This window comes from Symphalangus syndactylus, chromosome 12 (genome assembly GCF_028878055.3).
Source record: "Symphalangus syndactylus isolate Jambi chromosome 12, NHGRI_mSymSyn1-v2.1_pri, whole genome shotgun sequence".
Taxonomy (NCBI): domain Eukaryota; kingdom Metazoa; phylum Chordata; class Mammalia; order Primates; family Hylobatidae; genus Symphalangus; species Symphalangus syndactylus.
Genome location: NC_072441.2, coordinates 120,158,875 through 120,185,997, shown reverse-complemented (window position 1 = coordinate 120,185,997; position 27,123 = coordinate 120,158,875). Strand labels below are relative to the sequence as shown.

General features: G+C 45.3%; 1 protein-coding gene across 3 annotated transcripts in view; it reads left to right on the top strand.

Annotated features, from left to right (window-relative positions):
* The window catches only part of TNR (tenascin R), a 429,220-nt gene that overhangs the window by 358,256 nt on the left and 43,841 nt on the right, over positions 1 to 27,123 (top strand). For all 3 annotated transcript variants that reach the window (XM_055255687.2, XM_063625141.1, XM_055255688.2), the window contains 5 exons: positions 903 to 1,053; positions 6,161 to 6,430; positions 12,790 to 12,975; positions 25,240 to 25,329; positions 26,399 to 26,662. In XM_055255687.2, coding sequence (XP_055111662.1) covers positions 903 to 1,053; positions 6,161 to 6,430; positions 12,790 to 12,975; positions 25,240 to 25,329; positions 26,399 to 26,662 — 961 coding nt within the window. The remainder of the gene's footprint in view (positions 1 to 902; positions 1,054 to 6,160; positions 6,431 to 12,789; positions 12,976 to 25,239; positions 25,330 to 26,398; positions 26,663 to 27,123) is intronic.

The window sequence follows — 27,123 nt, the reverse complement described above, 5'->3', positions numbered from 1 at the left end:
ACTGTAAATTACATATAAGGCACATGGGGTACCATAAATAGAGGCCAAAGAATAGGGGAGAATGGCAGTGCCCTCCAAAAAAGGCCCTCTTGTCTCCTCCATTTCTAAGGACGCTCATAGAAAGTATATGGAGGGAAAGAGAGACAGGGAACGATAAGATAGAAAGATAATAAATCCTAGATTCAATTTCGTCAAGTTACTCTTTCTCATTCCCTCTTCCCTCTTGTCTCCTTCTCTTCTTTGTATTATCTTTTTCCAAGCTTCCTTTTTCCTTTCTTTGTACTTCATATTTGGTTGTGTCACTGAGTCCTAATTCATCTGGGTGAAGGGGAAACAAGACATTGACAGATTCACACCGAATGTAACACCATGAGAAACTCCAGATATAGCAAAATATTAGCTCTGGCTCATAAACAATTAGCTCATAGCAATGTCTTAGTTTGAAATGTGTTGTGTGTGTATATAAAGATGTTCACACACAAACACACATGACTATCCTCTTCTAAATAGCCAGGGGCATGTTCATTACAACAAATGCCAAAAAGCTCTGAAGAATGTTAACCGTAACCATCAAACATTTGATCTTTGGCAAGAGCCAATCTGCACCACCTCATGACTAATTTTTATTGGCAAACTCAGCAAACTCAGGAGAGGCCAAAGAAATGTTCTTAAAAATTGATTCTCCATTTGCCAAATCCTCATAGGGTGGTGTCATTCTTATGGAATCTGTGGGGAGTTATTTCTGGCCCCAGATACTCAGCTGTCAGCATGGAGGAAAGAGACATCGCCCCCATTTAAAATTCACAACCCACAATTAGTATTCCACACCTTTATCTTTCTCTCATCAGATTTCTCTCCCAGTGACTTTTCTCTTTTGCTCTCTGCTTCTGCCCACTGTCCAGAACAATGAAGGGGGAGTGATTGCTCAGGTCCCCAGCGATGTTACGTCCTTTAACCAGACGGGACTAAAGCCTGGGGAGGAATACATTGTCAATGTAGTGGCTCTGAAAGAACAGGCCCGCAGCCCCCCTACCTCAGCCAGCGTCTCCACAGGTAAGTGCCTCCAACCCTTCTCCCTAGAGCTGCCTACTAGGTCACTTGGAAAAGAACCACAGAATTGCCCAAGGAGTGGAGAGGCAAAAAGAGGTGCTAGAATTTCTCCTAGAGCTGGGACAATTCTGGTACCTGGCAATGGAGCTACTCTACCAGATGCTTAGCTCATCATCTTCCTTATTACTCATCCTTACAAATACTGACATCTGGGAGAGTGTTTCATGGAGACAATTCTTTTTTAATATTTCCATTTTATTCATTCTGATCTTACTCATGAAGCAGCCTCATTTGTCAGCCTCTGGTGTCAATGATCTTCGTAAGCAGCAAGAGCTGACTCACTCTTACCTATGATGATATTTGGAGAAAGTCATCTGAACCTTCCCAAACCTCAATTTATTTTACAAGATAAGCAAGAATAATTTATGATAAACAAGAATACCTTCTTCATTAAGTTAATATGAGGTTGGAATTAGATAAAGCACACAAAGCAATCAGCTCTGTGCTGATGAGAGTGAGTGCTCAATACTTGGTATACACACATATACTCAGAACATACTCAGAAGTGAAAGTGGTAGGAAACAAGTCATTCAAAAATAAGTAGGTATGGGTTGGGTCACTGTTCAAGGTGATGGCTTAAGTCTATTATTAGACTGTTATTAAGTCTATTATTAGTACTTTAATTCAAAGTACTCAGCACACCAAGGTGCCAAACTTTGGGGTGTCCCGTGATGAGCCCAACAATAGCAGTTCACCTCATTCAACATTATTATATTTCCAGGATTGATTCATTAATTGTCATATTTTGCCTTGTTGTATCCTCAGCTAACAAACATTGTCCAACTTCAATGCTGTAATTAGCTATTGTGATATATAAATGTGTGTGTCCTCACCAAGAATGTCTCAAAAGTTATAAATAGCATCTGGCATAAGTTTTGGTTCTCGTTTTATTGTTGATGGAGCTGAAACTGAGAGGCTAAGCAACTTTCCCTGTCAGTAACAGAAATTGAGATAGGTGACTATTGGTGCAGCTTTATGAGTTTTTCATAAACAGAAATTGATGTACCAGAAAGCCAGTTTTAAGTCCAGGACAAAAGGCTGAGTTGACCAGAGATGAGAACCACAACACAACGTAATGAGACCACATTTATAGATTAGTGATTCATGCTCTGCTACTGAATCCAAACCAAACAGCATCAGGTGCCGAGGCTTAAGCTCAGTTTAGAAAACATTGGTTCAGAACTATTGTGGCAGTAGCTTGTGTTCCATTAGCGCACCAAGGTTCTGTGGCAGTGCCTTGAGGCTAGAATCCGGTGGAAAGCCAGACCTCTAATTACTCCCTCTTCCATGCCTCCAACCAGGACAGCTCCACTTTGATCTGTTTTATATTTTGTACATCCATTTAAGATTTTTGTCCTTTAAAAAATAAGTTTACCACCCAAAAAGCTTTCAAACCATTGTCCTGCTCTAAATAGTATGTTTTAGAAGAAACCCCATAACCATAAAACCTAAAGTGCTCTGTAGGAATCCCTCCAGAAGGCCGGTGGCTGAGGTTTTCCACAGCTCTGTTCACCAAGGTTATGCTGTAACCTGAAGAGTTGATATTTGATAACTTGGGGGCAGAAAGGTGTGATGCCCTTGCTCACCCATCATATAAGGGTCACAACAACACTGCTATCACAAAAGACAGGTTAACAGGAGAAAGCATAACAAATGTATTTAATCAAAGTTTCACATGACACGGGAGCCTTCAGAAATGAAGACCTAAAGACCTGGGGGAAATTGTCTGTTTTTACGCTTAGGTTTGAGGAAGAATGGACAGCCATGTAGAAATGTAACTGGACAAATGGCTACGATCTAATGGTAATAGTCTAAGGGGGAGACCCAGCAAGGCCTGTCTGCCCAGATTCTTCTTGGCCTCTCTGTGAAGCATTTCTTCTCCACCTCCTCTGTGGGACAGGACCCCACTGGAATGAGGGTCCTCAAGGGAGAAGGGAGGAATGAAAAAGTTACCTTTCTAGGTTTTATGGCTTGCTTTGGGGAAGAGGAGTTCTAGTTTCTATGACTTGCATTAAGGAAGAGGAATTCTGATTTCTGTGAATCACTTCAAAGGGGGAAGAAGGGTCAGGAGATGGGAGGACTGCAGATGGTCAGAAAGACCTTGCTTGCTTCCAGGGCTGTTTCTGAGGCTCTTTCATTCCTCTTTAATTCAAAGTACTCAGCACACCAAGGTGCCAAACTTTGGGGTGTCCCGTGATGAGCCCAACAATAGCAGGTGCAGCTTCTCCTCTTCTGATATGAAATGTTTCAAGGTGCCCAAGTTATTCCTGTGATTTGATATTAAGAAAGAATTAGTAAAAGACAAAAGGCTAAAAGGAGAAGATGGTTCATAAGAGGATAGAAAACATTGCAGTTGAAGAAAATTTTTCTCCTAGAATATTGACAGAACATAGAGAAGGTAGTCCAACCTTGCCTTAGTCTTGTAGTCAAACCACATTCTTATAACATTTGCAGTATTTTTTGGTTTGGCAGTTCCTTAAGATTAAAATTAAAATTCCAGATCTAGAAATTTGTGGTAAAGCTAGGCAGAATCATTTTCATTTAAGAAAAAATGTCCTTAATATTTTGGCATCATCTACAGGGTCATGAAGAAATGGAAAAACATTTATTCAAGTTTACTTTTTGAGCAGGGATTGTGTTTGTTTAGAAATTAGGACCAATGCTGAAAGCAAGTTGATACCTCCTTGATTGGAATGGAACATTGCTACCAAGTGGCCAACAAAGGGTAGAATCCAAGAGTGGCTACAAAAAAGACAGTTGGCTCCCAATCCTGTGTGCTGTTTTTAGGAAACGATTGTTTAATTATTTCCTTCTGCTAAGGTCTGACCTACACCAACCCCCTACTGCGAAGCTCTGTGTCCTCATCAGGCACTCAGGCTGCCTTCTTCTAGGCAGGCTATTTTGTGAATGCAAATTACAAGACCTCCCACAGCTAAAGCCCTCTGTGCTACATAATCACATTTTAATATGTTCAATCCATTATGATTAGGGTTTTCTGGATTTAAAGAGTTGAAGGACAAAAGCCTTTTGTGGTCAGTTGCATTTCCCTGACACTTTTTTTTTTTCCGAAAAGCTCCAGTTTATTGAAATTCTTCCCCTTCTTTCTCAAGGATAAAGAAGATTTTCCATTCATTTCATTTACTCGGCACACATTTACTGAGTGTCTACTATGCTTCAGATATCGTGCTTACACAGCAGCTAGGAGGCCACTTTCCCCATTTCATAATTAAGTTAAATTAAATGTAAAAGGCCTAAGTTATCTAAAACCACCAAGTGCAGCATGCTGAAAAGAAACTGGATATATTCTGTTAAATCACATTACTACCTCAAATATGAAAACCAGGACTTCATTTTAAGTCCAAACCAGGTGGCACCCAAGTGGTCTGGTGATTTTCATTTTAGCTGGTGCTGGACCAAGAGTCCTAAGCACCTTAAGAGAGGACAAGACTAGGCTAAGACCCAGAAAGAGGGAGGGATACCCAGGGAAAGGCTCAACCTTGAAAAACTGAAAGGCTCAACCTTGAAAAACTGAAAGGCTCAAGGTCAGCCTAAGACAGTCCTGAGGGAGAAACTTCATTCTGGAGACAGAGTAGAAGGTGGGCCAGAGTGGACTGGTTAGAAACAAGTCTTAGCCAAGGCTCTCCAGTAACAAGGAAGAGAGACTTACTTAAACTAGCTGAAGCAAAAGAGAGAATTTACTGGAAGGACATAGAGTGTCTCATGGGAATCCCAGGGCCAGAAATGCATCTGGGCCTCACAAAAGACTTGCACCAGAAAATGGAGCGTCACGAATCAAGTTATTCCATATATCTTTCTAGAAGCTCTGCATGGCCACTGGTTTCTCTTTCCCTCTCTCCTTTTCCCCCTCTTTCCCCTTTTCTCCAGATCAAATGTTTTCTATATGAGTATCAGAATGGTAGAAAATGGCCACACCAGCCCTGGCTCTGCACGGTCCAACACAGGCTAATTAGAGAACCAGAGTTCTGGTTTTAGTTCCAAATCTTTAAAGAATATTAACATTAATAATCAGCTCCAGCCAGAAGGGTGTAGCCCCAATAATAAATGAAAACATGGAGGCAAGAGCACGTTGGCCATGCAGACATCCCATGAGAAGTTGAGAAGACCATTTCCTATTCTCCTCACTTGGCTGTTTCTTTTTCTTTCTCCTTCTACATTCCCTCACCTCCCCATTATCTAATTCAGTATGAACAGAACCTCAAGTGGGTGCTGGAGCCACAGCTGGTGGGCCCTGCAGGAAATCAACCAGCTTTCCAGGTGTTGCCCTGACCTGCACAGTGACAGAGGTCAGGGCTTATGAGGGACATACACTGGAGAACCTCGAAGAGGTGACTACAATGCCCTTCTGCTGTAGAAATATGCAAGAACAGATGGAGAAAAATGACCCGTAAGAGGCTGTTCCAAAGCTGGGATCCTTTTTATCCTTTTATCCAGAGGAGCAAGTTTACCCAGAAGGCATGTTTCATGTCCTCAAATGCAAATGTCTGTTGGTTTTTAAATGGTCTTAGCAACTATGTTAACTGGGCTGTTAGAGTGGCTGAGCAGGGACATCTTTTGAATACTCATGATGACCTCTTTGGCAACCAATCTGGAAGTCTTGGATGTTTAGGCGGGCTGGTCATTTCCTAGGTCTTTCCTCAGGGCTCAAAGAAGGTGAGGGCTGAGTGGCAGACACGCGCCAGAAACCCAGTTCTCAATTCCCTGTCCCATGGCCTCCAGAAAGAAACAGGGCTGGCTCTTTCAAGCCAGCAAGTGCCCTTCCCCTGCCCAGACTGGGAAGTGCCATCACCTGGAAACTACAGCCTGGTAAAAGAGCAATTAGACCAAAATTCAGGGGAACCAAGGCAAACTGCATGTCCTCAGGAAAGATATTCATCTTACTGTGTCTCATTTTCCTCATCTGTAAAATGCAGTAACAATACCCATCCTCTCCCTGACTGAGCAGACTTCCATAAGGAGGAAAAGAGAGCGCTGACGCCCAAGGCTTATTTCTCACTCAAACTTTTTGTTCTATTTGATCCTTCTCACTCAGTCATTGACGGCCCCACGCAGATCCTGATTCGAGATGTCTCTGACACCGTGGCTTTTGTGGAGTGGATTCCCCCTCGAGCCAAAGTCGATTTCATTCTCTTGAAATATGGCCTGGTGGGCGGGGAAGGTGGGAGGACCACCTTCCGGCTGCAGCCTCCCCTGAGCCAATACTCAGTTCAGGCCCTGAGGCCTGGCTCCCGCTACGAGGTGTCAGTCAGTGCCGTCCGAGGGACCAACGAGAGCGATTCTGCCACCACTCAGTTCACAACAGGTAAGGCTGCGGTGGGGGAGAGAGGCACAAGAAGGGAAAGAGGGGTGGAGCCAGCCGGTGGTGTCGTCACAGCAAGAGGGGTATTAGGAATGAGGCGAGGTGTGTCAGAGCATCGGCCTTGTCATAGACACCGTGAGAAGGAAGCGAGAGGTTTCCAGCATAGAGGAAAAGCAGCGCTCCCTCACTAGGAGAGGAAAACTAGCTTCTCATCCTACCTCTACTGGCAGCCAGATCTGTGCTTGATATAAATCCTTCCCCACTATGGGCCTCAGGTTTCCCGTTTGTAAAATGACAAGTTTGCCTTGAACACATGTAAGCATCCATATTGCTAGTCCAAATGGAAATTTTGTGAGAATTCAGGAAAGGTGTCTCTTTCTCAGGACACATTCTTACCATTTGCTGGAAATTATCATAATAATTCTATAAACCTACAATGACTACACCACCATGATGATGTGCATTGGCATTATGCTAAGCCCAGGCTGTACAACTCTAAGCAGAACTTCTGACAAATTCTGTGACTCACCCTGCCGTTTGTAAGCACTAGCAGTAAGGCTAATATGAGGCTGACTCCCACAGACAGGAAGTTCATAAAGCCCATGTAAAACCTGCCTTGCTATGATTACCACCCACCCCCACATTCTCAAGGCCATTGGGACTCTTAAAGAGCTTTGCCAACAGTTGGGAAAGGCCAGATCTCGGGGTGACTTGCTCCCTGACTCTCTCAGTGCCCATCAGTCTGGCCAGCTAGTGGGCTAGAAGGACAGGCACCATCCAAAGGATGGGCTTTCTGGCACCCTCATTGGGTCAAAAAGGGCCTGTGATCAGATTAGTGATTGTGTCTGTCATCTGGATTCTCAGTCTCACCCTCTTTGCCTTGGGGTGGTTACATGTCAAATAATATCTCAGCCAACTCCAAGTTGACCCAGGGATCAATGGAAACTGGTAACTCTGTAAGATCTAAGAACCAGCATCTTCAGATAAGGTAAAGTTGGAAAATCACTAATTCAAGAATTCTACCTTAGATTGTGGCATAAGAGCCTGCTATAGAATGGAATGAGTCCAGGGTTTTCAAGAAGATTCAATAAATAAATAACACCTCTGTGTTCCACTGGGTTTAAAATCAATTGATAAATAAGGGAAAAAGTGAAACAGTTGGACACCAAAATGTCCCCTAGATTGCAGCATGTAACTTAGTGTCATGGTCAGATGGGTTTGCAAACCGGATGGCCACTGTAGACCTGGGCAAGTCTCTCCATATGGCAGAAGTTGGGAGACTATCCAGGTTAGGACTTACAGCATAGAGGAACAAGTAGACGCCTAAACCCTTGGAACAGCCTGTCCCACGAGAGAGGGGAACAGAAGGGAAATGCCCAGGCCCTGCTGCAAAACTCGCCATTTAGGTAAGCTCATTTTCCCCAGCAAAAGACAGACAAGAGCCTTAGGAAGGAAACATCAAGGGCAGGGAAGAGCTTCCCCCTTAAAAAGGAGGGTTGCTGCATTGTGTTGCTCTTCCCCCTTAAAAAGGAGGGTTGCTCTTCCCCCTTAAAAAGGAGGGTTGCTCCATTTTGACAAAATGGAGAAGGCAAAATGGAGAAGGCAAAGTTTAATTCTGAAAAAGACCCTTTTAGGTTTTCTCTGCAGTGCCTGGGCCAGATGCCACCCTCTCACCCAGGGGTTGCCCAGTGGGATTTTTACTGAACATATCTTGGAATCCGGAGTGACCAAATGTGCATCTTGAAACAATGAACTAAATTCTGCCCATTTTTCTTCCCTTCTGCTTCCTCATTTAACCAAAGATGTTCATGTCCCTTCTTGGTTAATTCTAGGTCAGCTTCTCATTTCCCACCCCCACAATACCACTTGCTCAGGGGGGTGGTATCTTCTGTGGACAATGAGTCCTGCATCCTTTTCTTAATTTCAAGATAGTTTTGTTTGAAAAGTGGTTTCTTTGTGCTCTGCTCTGATAAGAAGTTTGAAGCGGCAAAAAGGAGAGGAGAGCTCTTGAGCAGCATGATGAAAAACAAATTCTTGATGTTCAGGTTGACAAGATGGAAGCCAGGATTGGCTGGTGGCCCAGGAAAATTCCGATCAAGACAATTACATTCTGCCTCCTAGGAGCTCCCCATGAGTTTCAGTTCATTGCTACATGGCTTTCTGTTTCCGGTTGCCTGGTGGATTGGCAGCTGTCAGGCGGCTGACTTCTCAATACAGCCTCAGACTACACCTCAAATATGTTCCCCTTTGCTGGAGGAGGGTGAGGGGAAAGAAGGGATGAGAAGATGCAAACAGCACAGCAGACAGATTCTCCAGGCCTGGGTTGGCAGGTGCCAGTTAAATGATGAGAGGTTACCCAGACCCTCACGATGAGGCCCTCAGTCATTTCAGAGCTCCGCTTAAATTCAAATTAACCAAAGTGTTTTCCAGGTGATGGCTCCAACACTAGGAGTGCACTAATTGCACAGGCAATTAAAGCAGAGATTTGCTTCCTGCATGGTGAGTAGGATATTTGCTTGGGTCTTAGAGCTGTTCTGAAAAGGAAAGAACCCTGAACAAAGTGCACCACGGCCGGTGATCGGAGAGAAGCCAGCCCAGAAAACCCAGAGGCCAATCTCCAAAACCCCTCCCTGCCATCAGCAGCTCTGGTTTCAGTTGCCCTCAGGAGGGAACTCCTGGCACCATTTCTCTCCTCTGGAGGCCTTCTCTTTTAGCAGATCCCTCAAGGTTCCAAGCACAGCCACCAGGGCATCTGGTCAACCAGAGGCTGCTGTTTTGACCTGAATACCCCAGATCTCTCTTTATTGCTATTATAGGTTGAATTGTGTTCCCTAAAAAGATGTTGAAGTCCTGATCCCCATGCCTGTGAATGTGACCTTATTTGGATATAGAGTTTTTGCAGATAATCAAGTTAACATGAGGTCATTAGAGTGGGCCCTAAGCCAATATGACTGTATCCTTATAGAAAGGGGAAATTTGGGCACAGAGACAGACATGCCCACAAGAAGAACACCATGGTGAAGATGAAGGCTGAGATCGGAATGACTCTTGATTCTTCCAGGAGCCAAGAAACGCCAAAGATCACCAGCAAATCACTAGCAGCTAGGAGAGGCATGCAACAGATTCTCACTCACAGCCCTCAGAAGGAAGCAGCCCTACTGACACCTGTACCTTGAGTCTGTGAGACAATAATTTTTTCTTTTTATTTTTTGAGGTGGAGTCTCACTCTGTCACCCAGTCTGGAGTGCAGTGGCGTGGTCTCGGCTCACTGCAACCTCCACCTCCCAGGTTCAAGCAATTCTCCTGCCTCAGCCTCCCAAGTAGCTAGGACTACAGGCGCCCACCACCATGCCCAACTAATTTTTGGATTTTTTAGTAGAGACGGGGTTTCACCATGTTAGCCAGGATGGTCTCCATCTCCTGACCTCATGATCTGCCCTCCTCGGCCTCCCGGCGTGCTAGGATTACAGGTGTGAGCCACCGTGCCCGGAGAGACAATAATTTCTATTATTTAAGACACCCAGTTGGTGGTACCGTGTTATGGCAGCCCTGAGAAACTAATAGGAACATCCAAGTCCCAACAGTTCAAGCCCCTACCTGCTTGGCAGTGATGCCACTCTAGGACTCTTCAGGAAATTCTTTCACAATTTCAACCTGGATGGCACTTGCACCTCAGACAAGAATCTGGCTGCAAAGAGCAGAGCAGGACTTCCTGCTCATACAAGACCAGCACCTTCAGTCAAAGCTATCCTTTTTTCTGCACCTTCTCACCCCAAGCATTCTCAACGCTCCACAGCTGAAATATTTAACAGGACTTTTCTAAAACTTGATATGTGTTTATCGAACACCCACCAGGTGCCAAGCACTATTCTAGGCACTGAGCCTACAGAATAAACAGATAGACAAGATCCTGGTTCACATGAATTACATTCCAGTGGGGAAACTGGACAAGGCAGAAGAAAATAAACACCCAAAATTATTTTGATTATGAGTACTATAATGAAAAGCGAAATGAACGGTACAGAGGTGTGGCCATGTTGGATCAAGTAGTTTGAAAAGGCCTCTCTGAAAAGATGACATTTTAACTAAGACCTAGATGACCTAAGCCATGTGAGGATCTGGAGAACATTCCAGGCAAAGGCAGAAGCCAGTGCAAAGGTCTTGAGGTATGAATAAGCTTGATGAGTTTCAAGAGCAGAAAAAAAGCAATATAGCTAGAGCACAACGAATAAGTGTAGAAGTCGTACACGGAGACACCTGAGAAGCAGGCAGGGCCAGATCACTCAGAGCCCTGCTGGCTACAATTAGGAGTTTGTAACAGGAAGCAACAGAAAAGTTTTAAGCAAGGGAATTACTTAATCTAATTTATGTTTTAGAGGCTAGATATGTCTATTCCATAGTCTCAAGTCTCTCTACACAGCCTCCACTAGACATCTGTCTTTGCCTCGCTCTTGACTTGCTGACGTTGCAGGGAACAGCTCCCACCTACAGGGGTGCGCTCAGTGGCCCCAGTCTCCTAGAGGTCAGACTTCAAGGCTGAGGGAGCAAACAATTTCACCTTGTCCTAGCTCTAACAGCCACCTTCCCAGACCTCATTCTCAGAATTGACTTATTTCAGGATCATTGACATTGGAGGTGTCTGGTCCCTTCAGAGACAACACTGCCCCTTAATCTACAGACCACAACCCCTATGATAAAACATACAAAACAACAACAAAAACCATAGTCTAACATTTCCAAGGCCCGGGTTTTTAGTTGTGAAGAGCACTAGGTAGAAGTCTCAACCTTAACTCTAAACCTAAATTAATTTTGCTCCAGTTCAGTTCGAGCTGCACACCCCAAGCCCAGTCCAGTCCCTTTGCCCAGCTTCTCCTCATGCATGAAATTTAGGGGCAACAATGCAAGGGCAGGTGTTCCTCCACATGTCTCTCTATCCAAGCTCCTCTCTCCATCCAGCTGCTAGAGAAATAACACACATAACACATCAAGAATACATAGTATCTGGCAAGCTAAAGTACAGTGAGTGAGGAAGCATTTCTCAGGAAAACCAGCTGCAGAGACATAAATCTGCTAAAAGATTCACCCAATTTACATCGCTAAACAGAACACTTCTCACTCCAAAGCCTCTGCGCTCAGATTGATTCATGGCATTTCAGTCTTCCACAAGAACAACTGGTGGAAACTTGCCTTGCATTTGCAAATTAAAACAGTCCACTAGAGTTTTCTCAGAATGAATGGCTAGTTCACTCCAAAGTTAAATTCAAGTGTCAAAGGCAAGAACTATTTTAAACGTTTTAAGTGACAGTTGTTCTGGGCAGCACGTTATTGCACTGCAAGTTGTTTATGCTGTTTCTGCCCAAAGCAGTTTGAGGAGATAGCCAGTCCTAAGAGAAAAAAAGCAGTGTCCCCGTGGTCTTTTTGTGGCAACCACAGAGAACAAGCACTGTGGTTCATGGAACTCAGGAAAAGCTTCAGAGGCAACAGGAAGCCAGCCCAGGTCTTGGGCACCTATTTTTTTTTTCTTTTTTTTTTGGAGACGGAGTCTCTCTCTGTGGCCCAGGCTGGAGTGCAGTGGCGTGATCTCGGCTCACTGCAAGCTCCGCCTCCCGGGTTCACGCCATTCTCCTGCCTCAGCCTCCCGACTAGCTGGGACTACAGGCGTTTGGCACCTATTTTTGTACAGATGCCCATGGATTGCCTAATCCATGCAACAACCTGAAATGTTGGTATGATTTGCCCCTTTTATAGAGGTGGCCATCAAGGCCAAGCAGGGTTAAAAGACTTGCTCATGGTTCCATTACCAAAGATGTCAGAGGTGGGGATCAAACTGAAGCCTGACTCCAAAGCCTACATTATTTCTGCTACATCACATCCTCCATATTTGGCTTACCTTTACAGCTGTGTTTATTCAAGTAAACACAGAGGAAGGCACCTTACACTTCAAAACCTTGAAATCAACAGTCTTCTTTCTGTTTGATGGTCAAATTTGATATTGTTCTATTCCATCTCCATCACTCGGGAGCTGGCTCTGATTTTCTCCTCCTGGGGTTTCCCCTGTTTTGTTTTTAAGCTCATGATGTTGACTGGTTCATTTTAAAGTTTCTAGAATGCTACTGGAACTCTCGAATGGAAATGGGGGAAACATAAAGTGTATTGATCTTCAGCTCCCAAGTATCACTCTAACATGCCCAAGGAATTTGTCATGGCCGACCAAAAAGCTAAGGGTAGCCACAGTGTTCATTCAAATGTAAGCCAGAGGGTCAGGGGGTGTGGGCTGTCACCACCAATCTTTTCATAGTTCAAGATGCACCACAAATGTACATTACATTATCATGTGCGATGTTGGTGATGTCTATTTTTAGAGATCGATGCCCCCAAGAACTTGCGAGTTGGTTCTCGCACAGCAACCAGCCTTGACCTCGAGTGGGATAACAGTGAAGCCGAAGTTCAGGAGTACAAGGTTGTGTACAGCACCCTGGCGGGTGAGCAATATCACGAGGTACTGGTCCCCAAGGGCATTGGTCCAACCACCAGGGCCACCCTGACAGGTGAGTAAGACCTATCTCTTGGGGTTATGCTGGTTGCTGAGTCTATACCCTCACAGCTGTCTCCCCAACCCACACGCCTTACAAACCCATAGCCAATTCCTATTGATCTCGTCTCTTAAGTGCCTAGCACATATGTCTAGTACTGTCCATTGTACTGCCATCACCTGTTCTAAGCTACTAACATCTCCTTTTTTTTTTTTTTTTTTTTTTTTTGAGACGGAGTCTCTCTGTCACCCAGGCTGGAGTGCAATGGCACAATCTCAGCTCACTGCAACCTCTGTCTCCCAGGTTCTCATCTATTATCTTAACCACTGCAATAACCCCCTCACATTGTCTCCTGGCCCACTCTTCACATCTCCTCCAGTGACTTTTTTTTTTTTTTTTTGAGACAGAGTTTCGCTCTTGTTGCCCAGGCTGGAGTGCAGTGGTGCAATCTTGGCTTACTGCAACCTCTGCCTCCTGGGTTCAAGTGATTCTCCTGCCTCAGCCTCCCGAGTACCTGGGATTACAGGCGTCTGCCACCATGCCCGGCTAATTTTGTATTTTTAGTGGAGACAGGGTTTCTCCGTGTTGGTCAGGCTGGTCACAAACTCCCGACCTCAGGTGATCCACCCACCTCGGCTTCTCAAAGCGCTGGGATTACAGGTGTGAGCCACTGCACCTGGCCCTCCATTGACTTTTTCAAAGTACATTTTTGATTATGCCATTGCACTGTGCAGATATTCCAGGGGCTTCCCACTGCTCTTAGGATAAGCCCAGACCCTTAGTGTGGACACCAGACCCTGCCTGGTTTCCCCTGCCATCTCCAGGCTCACCTCCCACCCATGTCCCCTGATGTTTTCTGGGCTCCATGCCCACAAGTCTGCTTCTTTCCATTTCTCAAATACGTTTTCCCTCCTGCTATATAGGACTGGAAAATGCTGTTCCCTCTGCCTGATGGGAACCTCTTCATCTAGCCGATGCAGGCTTCCCTTTCCACTCCCATGTTACTCCCCACTTTAGGGAGCTTTAGTGGTCAAATTTGATATTGTTCCTGAGAGAGTTCCGTTCATTCTGTCCGGCAACTTCATCTTGCCAGTTTCCACTCACCTCTTAGCACTCCTCAGGTTATCATTTTACATGTGTGGCATGATTATTTGACTGTCAGTCTCCACCCTAGACCTAAATCTCTGTGAACATTGCACCATATTTGGTTTTGCTCATCATTGAATCTCAGGGTTCACCATTCCCTGAATGAATGAATGAATGAATGAATGAATGAATGAATAAAACTGCAGAAGTTCCCTATGACTTGGGCATGGATTGCAAGAATTCACTGATAAAATGAGAGCCGAGTCATGCCTTATGCACCCTATGAAAAGTTTGGGTTTATTCTTGAGGGCAGCGGAGAGTCATTGAAAGATTTTAAATAAGGTGATGTAATGACTGGATTGTACAGAGAAGGGCAAGATCAGAGGCAGGAAGCCTGGTTAGGAGGCTGTTGCTGGAGTCAAAGGGAGATGATGATGGCATGGACTAAGGCAGTGTCCTCGGTCACCATGATACCTGGCTGGGAAGTGTTCCCTGTCCCCCTGGGAGTGTGAGACCCAGGCAACACCACTCCTGGGGCCTCTGGCTCACCCATCCAAGAAAACCTCCCCTCCCAAACTCACCAAAGGATAGAAGACTGGAAATGGGGGTGTGGTTTTCAGATAAAGGAGATGCTGTGCAGAACAGTCGTGGACCAGGAGCTGCCAATGTGCTCACAGACAGAGATTTTGTTTAATTTGTGTCTTGGATTTCTGCAAAAGTATTTGCTGTCTTGGTAGACAAGGGGTACACAGCAAAGAGTGCATACAGTAAACAAGGGCAGTATAATCAAAGCAGTTTTCCTCCCAAGTTGAAATCCCAGACCGCCTTGCCAAACACAGCCAGTTAAAGTAAATATAATAAATGCCTTTTCCAGACAGACGCACTCCTAAAGGCACTGCAAGGAGATGAAAAGACATGCTGACCAAGCAGATTAACAAGGGTGAATTAAGCAGAGAAAGGATAGACCAGCTGGCATAGGGCCTCACAGAGAGCCAGAAACAGCCACAAAAATTAAGCTAAATCCAAAAAAAAAAAAAAAAAAAAAAAACCTGAAATGATACAGGAGGGAACTGATTCTAAGCGCAGCCCATCCCTGCCTAGAGCCGCAGGCTAATTTTATAATTAGCAGTTATATAAAATCGATGGCTAACTGTTCAGATGGAGGATGCGCCATGACATCATGAGAGAGACAGAAAACCCAAACACGTCCTAGTCATTATTTCCCTCTACTGGGAAAAAAGAAGATTCGACACTCACTGATCATCTGTCTTATTCCAGGCACTCTCATACAGTTATAGCTTCTTTAATCTTCACACCCACCTCATGAGGTGGGTATGGTTAGCACTCCCATTTTACAGATGAGGAAACTGAGGCTCGTGGAGTTTGAAAACCTGCCCAAGTTCACAAGGCTAGCAAGGGGCACAGCTGTGATTCAAAGCCAGTCCTTCCGAGTTCCAGTCAGAAGATTCCCCTTCCACAGCTGCTTCTGCTAAAGAAGTAAAATGTAAGGGACAGTCCAAATTTAAATGCCACAGACCTAGAAGGGATGGGAAAATTATTATTGAGTAGGGGGCTCAGGTTGATTTTTTGCTACAGTCAGATTTAAAACATTTCAAATATATATATATAACATTAAATTTATATATTACACATAATTATCTCAGGGAGTTCACTGCTGAGGAGATTTATAAGGCAAATGGCTTAACATAATTTAAGAAGGGATTATTGGCACATAAGGAAATCAAGGGTATTTGTACTCGCTGAGATGCCAGTTGCAAGGATTGTTGGTTCTCTTGCTGAGGCATTTGGGGGAAGAGAAGGGAGAGCCATGAAAAAGAGAAAAGGACAAAAGGGAGAAGTTTGACTCTGGCACCAAAACATTATGCTTTCTCCCTCACTCTCCAACTTGGAGCCTAAAAAGTTAAGTTTTTCAGCCTCCAATGCCTGTGTTCAGATTCAGTTTGATTTGAATGCTCTGCTCCGTGCAACATGCTAAGAGCCTAGACTTTCAACTCTGTGCCCAGGCTTGCCACTTGCTGTGTGATTTGGGACAGTTGATTGAATCTTTCTAAACCTCTGTTTCTTCATCTGTTAAAGGGGACTGATACTACTGACCCCACAGTGCCATTATGAGGCATTCATGAGGCAATACATTTAACCAGTTTAAGGTAGTGCTTCTGACAACAAACTACTCAGTAAGTGGATGACAGTGGCGAAGAAGAAAGAGATGAGGAGGTCTGTGAGCTACTGGATGGTTTAGGATGTCCTCCTTTAGTCCATGTGGCCTAGTGGTTTAGAACCTTGCCTCTCACAGCATAGTGCAGCCACCAGCAGCCCGGGCATTACCCCCAGAGATGTTGGAGGCCTCTTTCCCCGAGAACTACCAACCCCGAGCCTGCATTTTAGGACCCCTGCTTCAAGGAAATCTATGAGTGAGAAGCACTCACTTAGAGCACAGCTTTGGAAGTACCCCACTCAGCGGGGAGACCAGCTTCATGAAGTGTGCATCCTTGAGCAAATTTCATAAATTTCCTGCACTTTAGTTTTCTCATCTAAAAGACATCCTATCTACCTCATTGGGTTGTAGCGAGAATTAAATGAAATTATACATATATCCCTATCCAAGAACTTAGGATGGAGCCTGGCACACAGCAAGCACTCAATACCCGTTCGATTTTTTATTGGTATTAATCCTCACAAAGCTCAGACCTGAAGCCGTGGCAGCCTGGCCTTTGCTGGGCACAAGGTCAGGCCCCCTTTACTCTCACTGTTGACTCTCAACGCTGAAAGCTCTATGGCACCTGCATTTGCCATTCCCTGCAGGAGCACTTGTCTCTGAGGCCATCATTTTCCTCTTGGCTGTGGAATCCAGGCCCTTCCTGACTCTCCTGGTCTATGAGGCATTCCCAGGGCTGGCTGGCATCAAGTAGCCCCTCTTGATCTCCCTCTTTACAAATGTTGCCCTCTGCCACACAGAGTCCAGGCTGGGGCCCCAAATTCAAAACATTCCCCCCCCCCATTATTCTCTGTAGGCAATGTCCAGAGAATTCCTCTGGGATATGAATTTGTTTCTGAACAACAGACTCAATGTCTGCAATGACTTTTTCTCTCTGCTCTGGTGGCTTCTGTGTCCTTAATAAGTCTGTTTTAGTCTCGGTCACTTAGCCTGTATGATGTCTGTTTGGCCTGTGCACCATACCTATAGTCCCAAAGGGGTCCTTGAGTGTTACACACCTTACCAGCCAGATTAGAACCTGGCACCATGTAACAGGGTACAATACCATTCTGCTTTCTGGGCAGCAACTAAAAAAAAAAATAAATCATTTAGAAGACTCCAAGTGGAGGGAGGGAGGGAAAGAGAGAGAGAAGGGAGGGAGAAGATTTTTAGTTGCTGATTGCAATTTAGCAAAAAAAATCAACTTCCCTGACCGGGACTAACGCAAATTATAAACACTACTCTGGCCTTTGTGTCCAAGGTGACTGCTCTAATCTGTCATCAAAAAGGCATGTGGTTGTGTTTTAGCAGGAGGGGAGGGGGCTTGCCCTCAGCCATCCACACTCTCTCACCTGGTCTTCCCTCATGAACAGAAGCCTAGGATCCGTAAGAATTCTCATGACCAGGAAACAAGGCAAAAGGAGCCAGGCCCATACGGTCACAGGAGCACCGTGCTCTCAAAATCGCCCAGGGCCCATTCATCACACCCCTTACCCACTCCACAGGGCACCTGCCTGTGGGCCTCATGGTGGCATTTGCTAACCTGCTGCCTCTCCCTGCACCAGGACTATCTCTATCTCCAGTTGACAAGCTGAAAATTGCCAACAGGGCCTAGGAAATCCAGAAGCTTGACAGTTTCTGCAGATGTGATACAACGTAGGACTGCAAGAAAACAGAGACTTACAGCCAGCCACACATGAAGCACTCACACTCACCACATGCACACATGTACACACAAACACACCTACAGACTCTTGCACTTACACTTAAGCACATACACACACTCACATGCACATACACACATACTCATACACACGTGCACACACTCATAGTCATACCATACATGCTCACGCACTCACACATACACACTACACTTTCACACACCCTCACACGTACACACACTCACATACACTAGGCTGATGCCTGCAAGCACGTCCTGATCATGCTTTGGGAGTTGCCACCTTCAAGGTTTCTGGCCCAGATGGGGGTCTAATGGTGAGAAGGTCGGCTGCTCAGGGTGTACTGGGAGGCCACGTGCTTGTCTGCAGGAGAAGAAATCTGAGACTCCAGAGGGAGTCCAGCTGGCAAGTCAGCACTGACCACGGCACTCGATGTCCACCTCGCTATGTCTGCACTCCCTGATGGGCCAGTGCACAAACACCAAACCCAGCACCAGATCTTCAACGCCCTGCAGCTCTTCTGAGGAGGAAAGAAAGGACCAAGCACGGGGCCTGGGGTCCTGGGCCAGACAGTGCTCAGCCTCCTTTGGGCGAAGTCACAGTGACCCCAAGTGGTCACTTTGGTAAGGCACCCTCTAAACATGGTGTCACCTTCCAGGGGCGGGAAGCTGGGGAGTGGGCTGCAGAGACCCAAGTTGCAGTGGAGGAAAGAAAGGACAAAGGCTTCCACATACCTCTTCCTCACGGACCTGGGACATACGGGGCCTATTCCTTATTTGTCTTAAAGGTTGGGGATAAGGGGGCCAGGGGAAAAGCCAGGTGGGAATATTTCAGCTGCAGCTTCCACTTCCTCAGCAGGGAGTACTTGTTCACAGCAACAACCCAGAATAGGGATGCTCCTATATGACAAGGTTGATGAGCTGTGTTTCTCATTAATTCCACCAGCAATAAGAAAGTTCCATCTGGAAACAGTCCTTAGAAGTATTATTTTTCTTATCAAAAATGGGCTTGTTAGGCCAGTCCCTTCCTTTAAATCAGAATGGAATTGGCTGCTTCTCTTGAGACTTGAACATCATGCACACCCAAAAAAGCAGGGAGATGGCCTCAAAAGCCTGACTCATTCCAGGAATCCTGAAGATGCACCTGTCATTATCCAAAGAGATAAGTGTGGGGAGGCTGATTGCTCAGATCTCCATTTAACTAAAAAGTAGATGGATGCCTATCTGGTGTGATTTCAGGGGCTCTCCGAAGAGCCTCCTCCACATATCTCCCCCATGAAACCTCTGGTCTCCAAATTCCACAGATGGGAAATTTCTCTATGAGGGACCCTATGTTAGTCCCTGGGTTTTCATGAATTATGTTGCCAGAGCTGCCTTTGCATGCCCTGTTTCCTTTGTCTGGGATGCCCTCCCTGCCACCAGATGTCCATGGGTCCTTCAAAACCCAGTCCAGATATCCTCTCTTCGGAATCTCCGCAACACTCCCCACCACCACTGCTACTGCCACCAGCGCCATGCTGCTTCTATGCATGTTTTCTCACTATACTACGTACTGAAAAAAAATAAAATATTTGACCCAAAGACCTAAGAGTCTAGTGAGGAAACCAATGTGAAAACTAACAATAATAACATAATCACTATAAAAATCGCAGATTGACTGCAAGTTCCTTGGGGACAGGGTCCTCAGTTTGTCCCTCTCTGTGAAGGTAGGCACCCAGTAAACTAGGGCCAATCACACCCCTAACATCAGTTTCATAGACTTGAGCTTCACAGACACTTGGGAGATGATCCCAGGGATTTAAAGACGGAAAGGGTCCATATTTCCTCATGTCCACTTGAGCCCAACCAAGTCTGCAGACCCCAAGTGTCTTATTCATGTTTTGCTAGCAAGAGACAGCAATCTCAGTTCCTTGGGTCTTCTCCCTACCACTTTCCCTGCTAGCGACAGCAGGCATGAAGAATAGGTTCCCAAAACAGGGCTAAGTGAGTCATTCTGCCTTTATCACCACAGTCGTTGCACTGCAGGTGAGAATGTGCTAGCTCCTGTTCCTCTCTAGCCCTAATTAATCTATGAATGCTCATTATGCCCCATTCTGGCCACTAGAGAATTCCATATTTCCTTCCCTCTATCTTTCCTTATCTTAGCCAGCTTTAAGTTCCAGCTCAAATGCCTTCTCTGGAAAGACTTATCTGGCTATTACAGCCCACGCTGATCTTCTCCCTGCCGATCATGTCCTCTTAGTCCCATGCTGATCTTGTCCTCTTAGTTAGCAGCCTCTGCTTTGGTCCTGCATTCGTCCATTTGCATTACTATAAAGGAATACCTGAGGGTATGTAATTAATAAAGAAAGGAGGTTTGACTGGCTTACAGTTCTGCAGGGTGTACAGGAAACATAGTGCCAGCATCTGCTTCTGGTGAGGGCCTCAGAAAGCTCACGACCATGTGGGAAGCCAGAGGGGGAGCCTGCGCATCACACAATGAGAGAGGGAGCAAGGGTTGGGGGGAGGTGCCACACACTTTTAAACAACCAAATCTCACGAGAACTCACTCACTATCTGGAGGACAGCTCCAAGCCATTCATGAGGGATCCACCCCCATGACCAAAGCACCTCCCACTGGGCCCCACCGCCAACATTGGGGATGACAATTCAACATGAGATTTGGAGGGGACAAGCATCCAAACTCTAACAGGTACCAAATCACTCTCGAATTCCAAGTTGCTTACTCCACTCCTTCCTCCTGCCCTGTAAGACTCAGGGATGGGAACCATGCTATGATGTGTCAGAAAAAACAAGAGACTTGGGTTTCAAGCCTAGTTTTATCATGTATCAGTTTTGTGACCTTGGCCAAGGAATAGACTTCTTGGAACCCCTGTTTGCTCATCTGCAATACCCTATCAGTAGTGCTGCAGGGAAATTAAATAACGTGTGAATCTTTAAGTAGCTCAGTTATACTTGCGTAACTCTTTACCATCAGACACTCAAAAAGTCTTCATTTCTTATTTCTCTTTTTCTTCCCTCCCCTTCGTCATTATTCTTTTCCATGTAGCTTAGTGCTTGGCATATTATGGGTGCTCACTAAATAATTATTTTACTTTTTTTTTAGCACAGATTCCTTTTCACCCCCTAAAGGCAAGGCTAATGTCTTGTTCAGCTCACACCACCTTGTGTCTGACACAAAGGAGGCCCTTAATAATATTTGTTGAATGGATGACTGTGCTTTAGGGGTTCCAAGAAGAATGGGTGTGAGGTGAAAGAGTTGAGAAAAGCATCAACCTCCAAGTTGAACAAAGAAAGTTCTATAAGGAACGGAGAGCTATGGGATGAATTTTCTGTGCTATTGTTAAGAAAGGCAACAGGGCCATTTATATGTTACCACTTGCAGGAGTTGGATGGAGAGATAAAGGGGGCATTGATACAGAGCAATGGGGTCTTTAAAAAGTGAGAAATCCCTAGGAGTACTCAGAGTGCTGATATATAAGTGCACTGGCTATGTCTCAGATACATGTAGTTTTTTTTTTTTTCCAGCAGAACTATATTTTACCTGCTGGCAAAGAGCAACAATTCACTTGTAGCATGGAAGAAAGCTGCTGAAAATCAAAGGAAAGCAGCAGGCACAAACCTATAAGAGTCCCACTTTTCCATCCTCTAGACAGAAAACCTGGGAAGAGAACACATTAAATTCTGCTCTGCAGTTTTCTGGGAGAAGATGATTCCATTGTAAATTATTGAACATTTCATTTAAGCTTCATAAATAAGAAACTGGGATGAAAATATTACATGTCAGATCTGTTTGGCAACGTATAATTTCTGTCTTACTCCCTCCATCTGTCACCCTTCATCTGTGTTGGAGAATTTCTACTTCATTATAGGCAATCGAAGGTCTCAATCAGTTGCCTGATAAAAGTAGTTTATGTCCCAAAGGTAATCTCATTTCTGCAACCAAGGATGTACCTGGAACTCACTGAACATATTGATGGAGATAAATGTGTGCTTTAAATGGATCGGGGGGTATTGCAATCACCCACTCAATCTAGAGATAGGTACTTGGCCCAGCCAGGGGCAAGGTCCTCACTGCCACCTGGACTCCCTGAATCACTGGTTTCCAACAGAGCCAACAGGCTAAGCCCCAGCAAACCAATAACAACAAGTCAACAGGTGCACCCAGGACCAGCCTGTACTTGCCTGGGGCAGTTTTTGTAGTTGATGAGACCACTCACCAAAAAAAAAAAAAAAAAGTACTCAAAATCCAGGAATAGTTCTCTGTGCAAAGTAATAAAATACTAGCTACTACCGCTAAGATCCAGGCACTGGACTTTAAACACTTTGACTCATATAATCCTCATGATGACGTCTGATATAGATGCTGTTATTATTCTCATTCTTCAGAAATTGAGGCCTATAGATGTTAAGTAATCAATATGACACAGGTAAAAGGTGAAAGAGACTGAACATAGATATGTCAGACATCAAAGTCTGTCAAACTTCAAAGTTTACCTCCACTGGTGTTGCCACTTTAGAGAAAGAAAGAATTAAGCATTGGGAAAGAAAGGGAGCTTGTTCAAGAAGAGAAAAAAGAGGGCTGATTCAAATGCCTACCCAGACAGGGCTTCGGGACTGCATTCCTGGGAGGGAAACTGGCCTGGTAAGCTCTGCCATGCTTAAGCAACATTTATTGCATGGACTGCATGAAAGCCTACTGAGGAAGGGGATGAAAAACCCCCTGGCTCCCAGGCAGCATTCCTCTTGGCCAAGCCAAGCCATTTGTTAAAGAAATGTTGCTCAAAGTATTTCCGATCAAAATCAGGGATTCCAGAGAAATCACAGCTGCCCTGAGCGGTGCAAGGAAGTAATAGGACATCCCATTCCTCCTAAAATCCCTGAACTCTGAGACCAGAATCCGGGGGCGGCGGGGAGGGGGGGGCATCTCTAGCTAGTCACAGACTTACTCCATGCCACAGTTTCTTTTTATAAAAAGATGATGTACTCTGTTGAATAACAGTCCCCTCAAAATGCGTGTCCACCCCAAACCCGTGAATGTGACCTTATTTGGAAATAAGGTCTTTAGAGGTGCAGTAGAGTTAAGATGAGGTCATACTGGATTAGGGTGGCCCCTAAATTCAATGTGACTTGTGTGTTTATAAGAAGAGGGGAAGACACAGACACACATGTGTCTACAGAGGCAGAGACTGGGGTGACGCAACTACAAGCCAAGGAATGCCAGGGAGTGCTGGCAACCACCAGAACCTAGGTCTCCTAGAGCCTTCAGAGGAAGCATGGTCCTGGCAACACCTTGATTTCAGACTTCTAGACTTCAGAACTGTGGGAGGACACATGTCTGTTTTAAGCCACACTGGGTGTGGTAATTTATAACAGCATCCACAGGAAGCTAATGTAGATGGAGAAAAGACTGCTTATCCCAACTTCCTCCCAAGGTTGTGATGAGACTCTAAAACACAATCCATTTTGAAAAGCACAGATGTTATATAAACACAGAATACCATTCCAATCAGCCATGAGCCCACACAAAGCCCCAGAAAGAGCCTACTGGAAGGACTCAGACTGACCATTGGAGGCCTGCATGGTGATCACTTGAATTTTTGGGTTTTTTGTTTTGTTTTTGTTTGTTTGTTTGTTTTTGTTTTTTTGATACAGAGTCTCGCTCTGTCACCCAGGCTGGAGTGCAGTGGCGTGATCTTGGCTCACTGCAACCTCCGCCTCCCAGGTTCAAGCAATTCTCCTGCCTCAGCCTCTGAAGTAGCTGGGACTACAGGTGCACACCACCACACCCGGCTAATTGGTGTAATTTTAGTAGAGATGGGTTTCACCATATTGGTCAGGCTTGTCTCGAATTCCTGACCTCAGATGATCCACCCACCTTGGCCTCCCAAAGTGTTGGGATTACAGGCGTGAGCCACCGTGCGCCGCCTTTGTTGGGTTTTTCTACAACCCCAGTCCTAATAGATAAAGATGAGTTTGATGCCAGTTGTAATAGATGAAATAGCCCTCAAAGAATCCCCAGCATCTGTGAATATAACCACCTTACAGGGCAAAAAGGACTTTGCAGATGTGATTAAATTAAAGATCTTGAGAAGGAGAGACTAGCCTGTACTATCCAGGTGGGTCCAACGTGATCGCAAGGATTTTCATAAGATGGATGTAGGGAGGTCAGAGTCAGAGTAGATGCAATGATAGGAGCAGAGGTCAGAGAGAGAAAACAGATTTGATCGTTTCAAGCTGCTGGCTTTGAAGATAGATTAAGAGACCATGAAACAAAGAATGCAGGCAACCTCTAGAAGCTAGAAAAGGCAGGGAAATGGATTTTCTCCTAGAGCCTCCAGAAGGAATGCAGCCCTGCTGAACTACTTTAGACTGCAGACCTCCTGAACTAACTGTAAGAGAATCCACTTTTGTTGTTGTAAGTCACTAAATTGTGGTGATGTGTTACAGCAGCAATAGGAAACTAGTACACCAGTCAAACCAGTTAGTCTGAAAATAAATGCAAAAGAGGGCAAGGAGAGAACCCAGAGAATTCCAGATATTCTAGGAGGCTCTTGGAGATCCTTTGTAGTAAACCTCCCAAAGGATTTCTTCAGAGAAGCTTACACATTTTAGTGGGACAGTTTTTGTGTTTCCTCTGTCTTCCTGGACTCCCCTGGAAGTTATTCTAAAATTAGATCCACAGCTTTAGATACCCTGAGGCCTGAATTTCTGAACTTGGAGGGGGGCCCACAGCAACAGGACTTCTGCATGCCCCTACTTGACAGCCCTGTGCTTAGAAAAAAATGTCCATCCACTGTTGCTCCCTAGAAGGGACCCAGGAGTCCCCATATGGCCTCAGCTCCTATAAAAGGTGTAGCTTGGTCCTTGTATATAACATTCAAGGAATGCTTTTCAGGTGTATGTCCACACTGTCTCTCTTGATTACATACTCCCGAAATTCACAATTTAAGCAAGAAATCCCCTCACTGGTTCAAGCCAACCTGAGACGCTAAGCATACAAGGAGTCCTTGTATACTTAGGTGAGCACACCTCTGAAGGTCACTGACAAGGCAGCCTCACTGCCTTCCCAGATAGCCTGGCTGCAAGAAGGAAGCTCTGCGTGGGCTGGTTCATCCTACTGACTTGGGATTCCTAAATAGTGAAATTGGGATTTCCTAATAGTTGAAATTAGGAGAGGATTCAAGGAGGACTAAACACAAGGTATGAATAGGAGTCTAAGATCATTTTCTTCCTGCTTTCAGCCTTCCTAGCCCTGCCCCATACACAGAATAATGTTTGTTTCTCCATCCACTGATAGATCTGGTACCTGGCACTGAGTATGGAGTTGGAATATCTGCCGTCATGAACTCACAGCAAAGCGTGCCAGCCACCATGAATGCCAGGACTGGTGAGTAGGAGGACTGCTGAGGAAGAAGACCAGGTTAGCCTATAAGCCTAAGGAGTCATGGAGGCTCGTCCCAGCAAAAATTAATCAGAAAGCAATGTCTTCCAGTGAACAGGGCTCTGGTGACAACTGTCAGCCTAGAAACAACATCCACCCTATGCCTAATCCCTGATCTCTGACATGCAGGACAGAGTCACCCTCTTCCCCACAGACCTGTGCTCGGTCCCCCATGGTCTGAAGAGCTGCTCAGGGCTGTACAGAGCAGAGGAGGAAAATCCTAAATAGGTTGATGCCATTGCAGGCCATATTTTTATCTAGACCACCCCAACAGCAGGAAGAATGGGGTATCTTCGCCCTGCATACACCACAGAGGCCCTCACAAATGCCACTTAGGTGAAGGTCTAGACTTGCAACAACCCATTAAATCTGAGGGCAGAAGAAAAGTCCAGCTGAGACCCTTGCTGCTCTGGATTCAGCAGTTTTGCTTCCAAATCCTGGGTAAATTTCAAAGTCATTTCAGCAGCTATAGTACTAGCAGCCTGGGCCGGGCTAGGGATTTTAGACCAGTCCCTGTCCCAAGGTTCAGCCTCTCTAGAGAACCACATGGACAAAGGTTTCCAGGTCCTCAGATCTAGTTGCCTACCTGGCTATGGTTAGAACAAGTCAAAATAGCCTCAGGATTGGAGGGTGGTGCACTTCTGTTGCCAGGGATGGCATATCCCTACTTGGTGGTAGCTACCATTTTGTCTTTATTGGCTTATTGAGAAAGGATGGGAGAAAATGAATATGGCGAGCTTGAAAATCAGCAGCCAGCTTTGTCCCAGAGGTAGATGCAATCCAGTGGTGTCAGAGCTCATCATGCCTTTCTTCAGATTGTTCATCTATTTGCCAAGCCCCTGGCCATCATTCAGAGGGAAGGTGCTTAGCAAAATGTGAGATAAGTGTCAGCAATGACAAGCTAGTGCTCATAGTCAGTAGGCCTGCTGATAGCTTGGAAACACACAAAGCAGGCCAATAAATACTGCCTTCCTGGGGAACATGTGTAAAATAGGCCATTTATGTCAATCCACAGAACTTGACAGTCCCCGAGACCTCATGGTGACAGCCTCCTCGGAGACCTCCATCTCCCTCATCTGGACCAAGGCCAGTGGCCCCATTGACCACTACCGAATTACCTTTACCCCATCCTCTGGGATTGCCTCAGAAGTCACTGTACCCAAGGACAGGACCTCGTACACACTAACAGATCTAGAGCCTGGGGCAGAGTACATCATTTCCATCACTGCTGAGAGGGGTCGGCAGCAGAGCTTGGAGTCCACTGTGGATGCTTTCACAGGTACCAGAGCAGCAGAAATCCCAGCCAGGTTCAGGGATCAGTGGATCTTAGTGTGAGAAATTCATCCAGGCAACTCACTCTTCCAGTGTTCCATTTCCTTTGGAGAAAAGAGAGGTGGGTAGAAAAGGATAGAGTCAAAACTAATAAGTGCATCAAGAGGGAAGGGTTGGAAGTAAAGGGGGGAGGTGAGCAACGGTGTTACATGCCTGAAAACTTGTGTCTGGTTTTTCTATGGCCTTGACATAGTAGCTGATTCTGTCCATCTTTCCCTGCTGCAGTAAATCAGTGGGAATTCAGAGGATCCACAGGATCATGTAAAATTCCTTCCAGGATACAGGCTTTCAATCCTGGGTCAGTATTAGGATTAACTCACAGAAGTAGTTCTCATTTTAACAGAATCCATTTTCCCATATTCGGATTGGAAAAAGTGGAGTGAACAGTACTGGAGAGTGAGGAGGTGG